Here is a 12,673-nt window from a genome sequence, read left to right on the forward strand (position 1 = left end):
AAATGTCTATAAAAATAGTAAAATATTTCAAATCAAAATATTGTACAAGTGAGAGTGAGGGATAGCTCAAGTGGTTAGAGCTTCCCTCCCGATTCCAAGAGATCTTGGGATTGATTCTTACCCCGCCCTTGTGGCTCTCTAAACACCAAAAAAATATTGTACAAGTAAGTATGGAGTAATTCTCAAAAAAATACGAACAATCATTTTCTTATTTGATTAAGTATACTACTTATGTTACTTTTTTTTTTTTTTTTAAAGGTAAGAAAAATTAAACATTAAAAAGCCCTTCTCACAAGGGGAAAGTATATAAAGATATACGATTCAAGTATTCAACACTTTCTTAAGCCAACACAAAAATACATACACAACTAATTTTCTATTTTTTTGTACTCGTAATTTGCAAAGTAAAGAAAAAAATACATATTTTTAATCGAGTTAAATTGTCCTAAATTTTTCATGTCATTTCCATGCAATTAAATCATCAAATATACAAACTCACATCTATACAACCTAATTTAAAAGAGTCCATGACTTTGAGTCTTTGAGTGATAATAACAATCATATGTTCAAAGTTCAACATTCTTAGCAATTGATCATTACCCTTCTTTTTTAATTTAGTTACTACGTATTTTATTACACCAACCACTTCAATATTCAACCCCAACAACATTATTTTTTCATTCCATTATACTACACCAACCCCCCTCTCTTTGGCCACCAAAATTTTTGGTTGGTGAGTCCTCCTCTCCTCTTGTCTTCCTCAAGTGCTTAATCCCATCTTTCTCTCTCCTCTAAAAAGGCTAAAACCCACCTACATTTCAAGATTTTCAACCATCAAACACAAAAAGTAAGAAAATTTAATAGAAAACAACAATGTCTCAAGCTACAACCATTAACAATGGTGTTCAAGGTGCTCAATTTTGCCCCAATTTGCCCAAAACCCACATGCCCAAATCATTGAAAAATGTTAAATTTGGATCAAATTTAAGATTTTGTCCAAAACTAAAGTCTTTCAGAAATGAGAGGGTTGGTGGGCAATCATCAGTTGCTTTTAGGGTTCGTGCATCAGTTGCACCAGCTGCTGAGAAATCTTCAAGTGCCTCAGAAATTGTGTTGGAACCCATTAAAGAGATCTCTGGCACTGTTCAATTGCCAGGGTCTAAGTCTTTATCCAATCGAATTCTTCTTTTAGCTGCCCTTGCTGAGGTAGTTTTCAATCATTTGATTTATTATTATTTGTGAATTTGTATATTTGATGATTTAATTTTTGATTTTTTTATTAAAAAATTTCATGTTAGAACTTTGTCAATTGAACTTTAATGTGTGCCACTAGCTGAAAATCATGCGTTTAGTTCTTATGTTATTGAAATGGCGAGAGTTCAATTTGTTGGATATGTCCGAAATCATGTGGTGCTTGTGTTCTTAAATAATTAACGAATTGTGAGTAATTCTGGAAATGTTGGGTAATTTATTGTGTGAAGACTTGTTATAGTATGATGGAGGATGAAATTACTGGTATTGTTTGAAGTAGATGATTAAGGATTTTGCCTCCTTTTCTTGTTTTAGGGGTAGGGGTACTGGAGGGTTGGGCAATTTCATGCTAGGATTTAAACTTAAAAACTTGGGATAGGCGTTGAAGGTTATAATATATCACCGTTTCAGTTCATTATGCATTAAAGTTTCAGTTTTGCCTCAAATTTTGCCCTGTTCTTGGCTAACTGGAAATCCTTGGGACAAGTCCTAGTGTATTTTGTTTGGGGGTGATAGGAGTAACAAATTGAGCTCTGTGTTGGCGTATTTGATTCGCAGTTTTGATTCATCTTAGAACCATATTCCTTTTATAAGGGAATAAATAACATTAACCGATAGGCATAAGGGTATAACAAATCTCAAACTGCAGTATATCTGTGACCCGTGTGTCGTAATCAGCAGCTGCTGATATACTAACACCTCTCTCTCCAATATGCAGTATGTCGTTAAATCTTCTGTCCCCAAGACCTTAACATCTACAGCCTTTGCTGCAATGTAAATAGCAGAATCACACCCTTAGAAAATATTGCCCATGGTATTCTTTTCATTGTGATAGAGGATTCAAACATCTTTTTGGATGAATGCCGCATGAATCCCTGTCCCTTTTAGCAACAATAATCTATATCTCCCCCATTCTTTAATCTTTGCTCCATTTGGACTTCTATGCTATTTACACTCTCCTTTGACTATATTTCGTGAATATGCACAAGGAAAAATTTAGTCGTGTGGGATCTTGTTAGATTCATCTTGATATATACTTTCAAAATATCAACATTTTATAATTTTTTATTAAAAGATATTCATGGTCAAGGTTGTGCACCCATGAAACTCCACATAGTGCAAACGAAAAAAAAATAGGAAGTATTTCACACTTTTACCGCTTTCTATTGGGAAGCCCAGACTATGCTGGAGCAACCTAATATTGCATTGTATCTCAAATTCTTAAAATGCTAACATAGCATAAACACCCTGTGAAGCTCTGAGGAAGCATCCTCCTTCCTAGATCAGTCAGCAATATCTGCTCTCAGGACCTGCTGCATGAGGGATGGGAAAAATCTCTGTTTTGCTAATTAATATGCCATTATTTGAGAGATGGGAAAATCTTCCGTTTTGCTGGTTAATATGCCATTATTTGGTAGATAAATAGATGCAGCTACCTTCATATTTATGCTACTAAGCCTGCTAACCCCTAGATTATCAATATTCACCATATAAAATTATGCTATTAGTCTTGGGTTAATATGCCTTTGTTTTTGCTCTATTATTATTCTGATTTGCATCATATGTGCTGTGTTTATTTTCTCAATTATTTTTTCATTATGCCCCAAACTTGCTTTTCACTTCCCAAAATTCTCAGCATTCTAACTAAAATTATGCTACAGGGGACAACAGTGGTGGACAACTTGCTATATAGTGATGATATTCGATACATGTTGGATGCTCTAAGAACTCTTGGGCTAAATGTGGAGGATGATAAGACAGCCAAAAGGGCAATTGTGGAGGGTTGTGGTGGTCTATTTCCTGCTGGTAAAGAGGGAGGGGGTGAAGTTGAACTTTTCCTTGGAAATGCAGGAACAGCAATGCGTCCATTGACAGCCGCAGTTGCTGTTGCCGGAGGAAAGTCTAGGTATGTGTAATAATTTCTTTTATGCACTGCTAACTTTATCTTTCTGTCAGCTGCTTGGCTGATTAATGTTTTTCTGTTCTCTAACTAGGGAACTGTTTCTTATTATGGAGGACAAAAAGAAAGGGAGGGTGATGTTCCTCCTCATTTGAGTATGTGTTGGGACTTGGAAGCCATAGTTATAAGTAGTCCAATTATATAGCACACCCCTAAAAGAGCTCTTTAGCCACATGTGTCCGGATAGTGTGAAGTTTGTGAACTGTCCAGGGATCTTGTTGATTTAACAGCTCAGCAAACTCTTAACAACACTGAAGGCAGAAAAGGCTGCTGCTTTCTGATGTGATTGGTTGTATTATAATTTGGAAAAACAACATACAATCATCTTGACTGACTAGATGTAAACTGTAGAGCTAAGGAATACGTTTTGACTTTTATATTAGTAACAAGATTGCTAATTTGCTATAGTATGACATAATTTTAAATATATTGATCAGGGTTGAGCATGAAAGTACTAAAGACTGAAATGAATTAGTGAAGTAGGAGGCAATCTGCTGGCTCTTATAAATGGTTTCTGCAGTTAGACATTAATATCCCTGCGCTTTAATTTCTGATACCTCCTCCTTATGGTCTCTTCAGTTATGTGCTAGATGGAGTGCCAAGAATGAGGGAGCGACCCATTGGGGATTTGGTAGCTGGTCTGAAGCAACTTGGTGCCGACGTTGACTGTTTTCTTGGCACGGATTGTCCTCCTGTCCGGGTTATTGCTAATGGGGGCCTTCCAGGGGGAAAGGTAATTGACACTTTTTAAAAAATCCTTTTTAAACTTCTTTTGTTGATAAAAAGTAACTGAGTTGATGTTGCTTTTGCTGCTTTCTCAGCAGTACTCCTTGACTTATAAATCTGCCCTGTTCTGTTTCTGTTTCTTTCAATTTTTTGGATGTATGGCTTTGTGGGGTGGAGGTGATGATGGGTTCCTGGGTTTCTATTTAATAATTTCCAATATAGCAAGCTCTTCTGGAGACATGCTTTATGGGAAAATGTATTTATGCTGTAAATCTGGCAGTAAGCAACAGTAGAATAGCTGAAAAGGGTAAATCTTCTCTTATCTGAGTGGATGAAGTTGTATAAGTTACTTTTAAGATCCAAATAGTATTTGGTATCCTAATGTCTAGGTCACTTGAAGTATCTGGTGTATTTGTGTATGATACTTTGGTTAGTAATTATGTTACCTATGTTTATTTATGTAAATCATTTACTCTGTATTTGACATTCAAAGAATATCCTGGTTTTTGGTTTATGTAATTAGTAGCTAATACTTCTATATTGTCCTCAAAATAAAGTTTAATTGATACCTTTTCTCAGATTTTTGTATTTTGGATAGTTAGTGATTGGCACTATATGTGATGACTACATTTAAGCTAAGGAAGAGAAGTGCAAAGTTGGATGACGATTTTGGTGATTACATTGTTCCTTGCAGCAAATCGGATCGTAAAACAATGACTGCTTTTTGTTTGAGCGTGATAAGTTTTCCAGTGATTGTTTTCTTTATCATTGTGAGGTTTTAGTGATTCTGGTACTCCAGCAATTAGCAAAGCTCCACATGTTTTTAGTTGCTTCATATAAATTTGAAGTTATTGCAAGAATTAGAGAAAATGTTGAGTTATGTGATGCTTATTAATGCTTTGAAGTTTTCTTAGTAGAGATTCCTAACTAAAATGCTGATTTGTTATTGTATGTTAGACTATTCCAGAGGTCTTTTGCACACTGTATCTTTTGTTTTGTTTTGTTTGTTTGTTTGTTTTTTTTTTTTTTTTTTTTTTTTTTTTTTTTTTTTTTTTTTTTTTTTTTTTTTTTTTAATGCTAATCGCTATGGATTTCATTTTGTGATGTGAAAAGCTCTATTTTTCATTTAATTTATGCCTTTTTATAAAACATATTATGTGCAGGTCAAGCTCTCAGGATCAGTTAGTAGCCAATATTTGACTGCACTGCTCATGGCAACACCTTTAGGTCTTGGAGACGTTGAAGTTGAAATCATTGATAAATTGATTTCTGTACCTTATGTGGAGATGACAATAAAGTTGATGGAACGTTTTGGTGTGTCAGTAGAGCATAGTGCTAACTGGGATAGGTTCTTGATCCGAGGTGGTCAGAAGTACAAGTAAGTCTCATCTCTGTTATTATATCCTTTAAAGTCACTCTACTAGTATACTAAAATGGAATTTGTTACCTCAGATCTCCTGGAAATGCATATGTCGAGGGTGATGCTTCAAGCGCTAGTTACTTCCTAGCAGGGGCTGCAGTCACTGGTGGAACTGTGACTGTTGAGGGTTGTGGAACAAGCAGTTTACAGGTAATGTTCAAAGCCTTTCACAAAGTTACTTAGCCCTTTTTTGAGCTCTCAGCATAGCTCTAAAATACTCTATTTTATACAAAATTCTTGAGCATGCCAGTTTGACACTCCAAATTTGATAAATGTAACAACAAGCTCAAGATGAGAGGCTATAAAAAAGAAAGATCATGGACTTTATATTCTTTAATTTTAGCTTATGACTCTCTCTATTAACTCTTTCCAATTGCAGCTCAATAAGCAATTTTTGCTAGTTTAATTGATCAGGATTTTTTTATATAATTTTGTATAGCCTTATACCTCATCTTCGTGTTTTTTTTTGTATCCAATACTCTTCTGTTGATTAGCATCTTACTTATCCCATCACTTTTACACAGGGTGATGTAAAATTTGCCGAAGTTCTTGAGAAAATGGGTTGCAAGGTTACCTGGACAGAGAACAGTGTCACTGTAACTGGACCGCCCAGGGATTCATCTGGAAGAAAACACTTGCGCGCCGTTGATGTCAACATGAACAAAATGCCAGATGTCGCTATGACTCTTGCTGTTGTTGCCCTGTATGCAGATGGGCCCACTGCCATCAGAGACGGTATGCTCAACTTCATTCTGTGAATTTGGCTCTCTTCTAATGCCATTTGTAGATTCCTTGGTACTTGATGACACTTAAATATTTGCACACGGACCTTGATTAATAATTGATAATGACAATTAGTTTGTCAGGCTAATGAGAATTTGGATTTGTCTTGTTTTTGGAAAGTGTAAACAACAACCAACTTGCTTTTTGTTCTCTGATGGTGGTTAAGTTGTCACTGCCCCATGATTGGAAGTTGTGATTTCTGTTGTTCCCAAGAGCTATATGCGGCATCTTCTGGTACAATTAAGGAGTGAGGGACCACTTGTGTGTTGTGTGGCATTGATTTTCTCACTACCAAACTTAATTAGCCAAGTGCCTCAGAAATTATGATTCAAAAAATGTGTGATGAAATGACTTATCTTTTTATAATATTAGTGCTCCGCAACTATTACTATGATTGGAGATATTAGATAACTTAGCTGGTACTCTGTAAAAGTATTCAAGGAACAGATCAGAAGACTTGAACTGAAACACCAACTGCGTGTATAGGGGCTGATACACCACACACACAAACCAAAATGTAGTTTTCATGATGTAATTGCACTGTCTCGACTGGACACTACTTCAAAATGTTTTGTTTTACTTTAGTACTCATATCAGTCGTATGTAGTGTATGAAATAGGTCAATATAGTCTGTAGTCTAAAGTATACTATCTGATTATCACACATGTGCACAAATTCACCATTCAGTGGTCTTTTTTTTTTTTTTCCTTTTATTTTGGTGATGGGACCAAGCGTGATTTGGTTTTATTGGTGACGGAAACCCTTTGTGGTCTATACTTCCTTTAGCATGTATGATGTGTACAAGATAGGCCGTGATATTTGTTATGTGATTGAACAGTTGCTAGCTGGAGAGTGAAGGAAACAGAACGGATGATTGCCATTTGCACAGAACTCAGAAAGGTTAGTGCTGTTGGATACTACACTTTCTTGTAGGTTTTAAACATGGTTGAAAACTGCATTTGACATAAATTGGTGCTCATTCGGTTCACTTTAATAATTTTCAGCTTGGGGCAACCGTTGAGGAAGGACCTGATTACTGTGTGATCACTCCACCTGAGAAACTAAACGTGACAGCCATTGACACATATGATGATCACCGAATGGCCATGGCATTCTCTCTTGCTGCCTGTGCTGATGTTCCTGTCACCATCAACGACCCAGGATGCACTCGCAAAACCTTCCCAGACTACTTTGACGTTTTGGAAAGGTTTGCCAAGCACTGAGTTGCCATATATTGGTTATCTAGAGCATACGCCTCACTCAAATTTGAATCAAGATTAATATGCTTTCAGCTTGAGCTTTCGCCGCATTCTTTGTATCATGTTTGTAAGATTTTAGTTTATACAGTGTATTAATTTTGTATCAGGCCAGTTAGAAATAAAATTCTTGAAAAGATGAACTATGAGAATGTGATTTAGAAACTAGTATTGGGGTCTGAACTCTACAGCAATAACTGCAGAGTTTGGACACCATATTTTGGTAATGTGAGTTCCATACTGTTGTTTCAAATTGTTCACCATCTTCACTTCTTTCCAACATGAGTAACCAATATTCTTATTATTAGTGTTTTTATTATTGATTTTTGGCGGTGGTCGGTGATTTCTTTATTTGTGGGGGTTGGATGTTATAGTAACTGACAATCTGACATGTCAGAAAAATGGCAGGTTACAAAAGAAAATATAAAGTAAAGGGGTTACTAAATGCCACAATAAAATTACTTATGTTGCGGTATTGAATGACGCATCTGCCCTTAATTGTTTTTTTGGCAAATTTGTTATTTGTTTAAGCTCATAAATTTACTAATTTTCGTTGTAAAAAAAAATTACTAATTTTTTTTATTCAATAAATTTTACTAATTAAATTAAGTGTATTTTGTTATTTTTAATAATTATTAAAAGTTAATTAGTATAAATTAAACGGTTTGCTTAAAAAAAAAATTTAATGGTACCCGGTCGCATGCTACATGCGACTATACCGCGGTGTAATAGCATGCGACCGGGTACAACGGAAATTAAAAAAAAAAGTCCGACATATACTTGACTCGACGGCGTCGAAGGTTTGTCGTCCCCACCAAGTGCCTCCGATATGGACGCAGACAATCGTCGACTCATTTTATTGGACGGAAAGTACAATGTTAGTGGTCAACCACCGTTGTGGGATCGGTCAAGTTTGTTGTTAAGGTGGAGTCGTGGTGGTGGACAGTCAAGGTGGGTGGTGGAGCTGATAGTCAATGTGGAGCTAAGGCTTGAGTATGGTCAAGGTAGGACAAAGTTAGTAGTTAGTAATTGTTGAATTGTTATGTTATTTTCAAAATAATAAGGGGTATAAAAGTCTTTTAATACTATAGCTTGAGTAATTTCATTGTGGCAAATAGCAATTCACAAAGTGAAACTATAACCCTTTCCAACATTTTACACTCGGGTGTACCTATCTTTAGAATTTAGATACATAGGCACTTTGCTCATCTCGTGGTTTATATAAGAATATAGTCAATATACGTAATATGGTGTATAACCTTAAGTATCCAATTTATTAAATTACAACATTAAGATTAGGGTTTGTTTGTAGATCATGCTTCATTTAATCTAGCTTGGTTGCAATAGATAAAGATCAAACTCGAACACTATCAATGAAAAGAATTATCTTCATCCCTTCAAGCTTGCCCCAATTAAACATAGATGGTTCATTAACTATTGTCGCACTTTCTTCTTAGTTAACGTTGTTGTTACTCCCTCTCTACTTTATATGCTGAATATAACTTTTAATACTACCTCCGGTCCAAATTACTCGCAACTTTGGGGTATTATTTGTGAGATATAAAATATTCTAAAGTTGCGAGTAATTTGGACCGGAGGTAGTACATATAAAAAATAAAGATAGAACAGTTTTAATAAGACGGAGGGATTAAGGGCCTGTTCTCTTCAAATTATTTTCAGTTCAGTTCAGTTTAGCTCTTGATTTCCTTCTCTTATAAAATATTCAGTTCAGCTCCAATAAATTCAATTCAGTTAATCAGAACAGACCCTAAGAGGTTATTATGTGATAGGAGTATATTTTTACGTACATGGGGCCCAAATTACAAATGGGAGACCAACCACAATCGGGTCAAATGATTGATTAAAAGAAAAGAAAGTGAGTTAATAGCTGATCACCGCCAAAAATTGTAGCATGTGACAAAGTGATTATTAAAAAGCAAAGAAAAGGAAAGGTGGAAGGTAAACATGTTTGTGTTTGTTTTATGGTCTTTCTTTCTTTGTAGTCTGGCCATCATGTTCTTTGCGGTTCCTAACACTATTTTATTTTTATTTTAATATAATTTGGACTGTGATTCACTTTTTCCAATTTATTACTCAACACTACACACTTTCACTCTAATTTTTGCTTATAATATCAATAAGCATTTTCTTAATTTGAAGAGCTACTTGCTTCTCCTAAGACCACTTCTCATTGCAATAAAACTCTACTTATCTTATTAATAACTCGTGCACCATCTTATCACTAGTTCGCCACTACTATAATTACGTGTCTAGGTCAACATTGATTTCGATATTTGTTATTCAGTCAATGTCTTAAACCTAATTACCTAAAATTAATATACATTAAAATATGAGCTTGATATTTTGCCATATATTATTACATTTCTCAATATAGAGTAGAATTTATTTTCAATGATATGATTGCTCAAAAGAAAATACTAACAAAAGCTTAAAACTTTTTATGTTGAGCAAACAGAAATATTAATCATAAATAACCATTAACTCAAACAACAAAAACAACCAATTTGGTGAATTCTATGATTATGAGTGTAGAAGGGAGAATGTGGGACATAGAGAATGAAGTTTTGAGTAAATTATTGTATGACTTAATTTTTTCCCTTTATGCTTATCTACCTATTAGAGAAACTTTAAGCTGAAGATTTATACCTTATTTGTTCCAGCAAATTTTGTTTAGAGGTAATATTATATAGATCTAATTAATATAAAGATTACATAATATGCGGAGTATATTATTGACTTAATTGTTTATAGATTTTGTCGGTGTAACTGAATATGCCTTATAAATTAAAGATCGGTTAATTTTTAAACTTTTATTTGATTTCTATCGCCTTGTTAGGCTGCTACTACTTATAAGATTATACACATTTTATTGTCTAAATCTCGAACCTTTAGACATGTAGTCTAGACTCAACTAAGTCAATTAAGTCATAGAAGTAAATATTGATTGGAATACAAGATATCCGAGGAAAGATGCTATTATTGCCTCTTTATCAAGCTTGTTTTTAGTAGCATGTACGTCTGCCCAATATCACAAAATTGAGGCCTTATTTCACCTTCACATGTTTCTGTCCCCCTTTTCATTAATTCTCTTCCTTCATACGTAGTCACGTACTAACAAACAAATAAGTCCCACAGAAAATTTATAAGAGGATCGAAGAAAGTCCAAAATTTATTTTGAAAAATGGATTTGATCCTTACATGTTCATTAATTGGCTTTTATGAAGGTTTTACGTCTATCAATTTATAAATTAAAGTCATACGTGCAAGCATGCAACGTAAAGATATGTGTACCTCTTTATTGGACTGGCGATTGACATATAAGTGTTGTGTTTAACTAAGGCCATGAACTAATTTGTAATTTGGATCTTGACATGTGGTGTTGTTAATTCTAGACATCAACCCATTTCGCACCCTTAATTTCGGCCCTATGTTTCATGTTTGTATGAATAGTGGTGTGACTATGATCATGAGATTGCTTGGATGTGAGATGAATGGATATGTATGTGTTAAATGTGTATGTGTAATATGCAACAAATATCCTTGACTTAATAGCTTGCATTTCACTAGATCAGATAGGGTCAGATGATCAAGTATAAGTTGGTGTTAGCCAAGCTAAGTTAAATTCGAGGTTGAGTTATAAGATCTAAGCATATAGCTATGAAATTCATTCTATTAAGTAATGCTGCTCATATTTTTGCCAAAAATTGGAGGTAATATGAAGTATATACTTTGCAAATTTATGATTGTAGACTTGTAGTTATGTAATTTGATTTACTTATAAATTGTAACTTGTTTATTTTACTTTAACGTAAATTTTTCTCATGTGCTTATCAACACAAGATATTTGTTCTTAATTCAACTCATTTATTTATCGTATTTGACCCTACTCAATTGAAGTTGCATATAAATAATAAACTAAGCTCATACTAGGTGTTGCCTTATGATTTTATGGTTAAAATTATTTCTATTTGTTACGACACTAGAAATTTCTTGAAGAACATCTATTGAATTTAAAAAGAGCACTCCGTAGTAATTTAGGGAATTCACATTTATTGAATAATATTCAATTTAGTTCTTTCACAATTCTATCATTAATTATATACAATTACTAGTGTGAAAAAAGTCAATCTAAACTTGCAAACAATTATATGTTCAAATTAATACTCGATTGTGTTCAAAACTTGACTCAATAACTATATTGTTGTAGGCAGGTTACAACCAATTAAGATTTTGAGGGTAAGTTATAAACCCTTTAATTATACTCATGTCTCAAACAATCCTCAAATTGAAATTTGATAATTTGAAGTTAATGAAGTATGAGATTTCATCTATCCATCTATAATTGGGCCTTCTAATTAAGATTTTACATTGTATTATTTATGTAGTACACGAATTATTTGACATGTCCAAATTTGATCAAGTGTTTCAGCTAATAAACTATTAATTAAGTGTAGAAAACAAATTCAAATGATTCGTAAATTTCAACCAAATAGATATATCATGAAATATTTTAAACCATCCATATTATTTGTTTTTTTTTTTCTTCATTTTGAAGCATATTATTGGCAATCTTTACCCCCAATAATTAACTCATTGAATAAACTTGGAAAAGTAATCCAAAATTAGCACCAAATCTCATCCCCTCCCGCCCACAACAATTCTCAAAGATCTAAAATCATTTAAAATCTTAACCTCTCACTCTTAATTGCTTAAAAATAGATTGGAGTATAATTTAATAGAATGTCTAAATTTCAGGCATTATGACCAATCAAATTACTTCCTAATACTTATGTTCATTTATTATTATTAATTAATTAATGTATTTAATCTCACTTAAAGTTTTGACTTTCTTGTGATTTGAGTTTGTTAAATTTAGCAAACCCAACAAGCATTAAATGAAAATTCCTCTTTCTTTTAACCCTAAACTCCAAGTTCATAGTACTACTATAATCACCAAAAAGGAAGGTAGTATGACTTAAATTTAACAATCACTCATACCAAACTTTTTTTTACCATTGTCATTTTTTTTTTTACTGTCTTTTGACTCTTTATTATAGATCTCCTCCTATTTAGTTGCTTCCAATTGATTGATTTATTCTTTTTAATCACCCCCATTTGCCCATTTTCCCTAACAAAAAAATATTTAATTTTTGTTTTATTAATTTTTAAAATAATAATAATTGATCCTCTTGTTTCTCTCTCCTCCATATTAAAAAATCAAATCTCTCCCACCTTTGCCTCTCTGAAACTCCACCC

The 12,673-nt window shown here is 33.7% G+C and overlaps 1 protein-coding gene across 1 annotated transcript; it reads left to right on the top strand.

Annotated features, from left to right (window-relative positions):
- Window positions 1–670: 670 nt before the first annotated feature.
- On the top strand, window positions 671–7,700 carry LOC110714614 (3-phosphoshikimate 1-carboxyvinyltransferase 2). Its single transcript, XM_021893160.1, has 8 exons — window positions 671–1,206; window positions 2,913–3,157; window positions 3,791–3,944; window positions 5,101–5,315; window positions 5,390–5,507; window positions 5,882–6,092; window positions 6,979–7,040; window positions 7,145–7,700. Exons 1-8 carry the CDS (start codon window positions 874–876, stop codon window positions 7,361–7,363), a joined length of 1,557 nt encoding a protein of 518 aa, XP_021748852.1. The 5' UTR covers window positions 671–873; the 3' UTR covers window positions 7,364–7,700.
- The last annotated feature ends 4,973 nt before the right edge of the window (window positions 7,701–12,673 follow it).

Source organism: Chenopodium quinoa, unplaced genomic scaffold, assembly GCF_001683475.1.
Source record: "Chenopodium quinoa cultivar QQ74 unplaced genomic scaffold, ASM168347v1, whole genome shotgun sequence".
In the NCBI taxonomy this organism is placed as follows: domain Eukaryota; kingdom Viridiplantae; phylum Streptophyta; class Magnoliopsida; order Caryophyllales; family Amaranthaceae; genus Chenopodium; species Chenopodium quinoa.

Excerpts from the sequence above, each read along its gene's own strand:
- LOC110714614 (XM_021893160.1), top strand. The coding sequence starts at position 874 with ATGTCTCAAGCTACAACCATTAACAATGGTGTTCAAGGTGCTCAATTT. Across the intron at positions 3,158-3,790 it reads GTTGCCGGAGGAAAGTCTAG|TTATGTGCTAGATGGAGTGC; the intron begins GTATGTGTAATA and ends TGGTCTCTTCAG. Across the intron at positions 7,041-7,144 it reads TTTGCACAGAACTCAGAAAG|CTTGGGGCAACCGTTGAGGA; the intron begins GTTAGTGCTGTT and ends AATAATTTTCAG.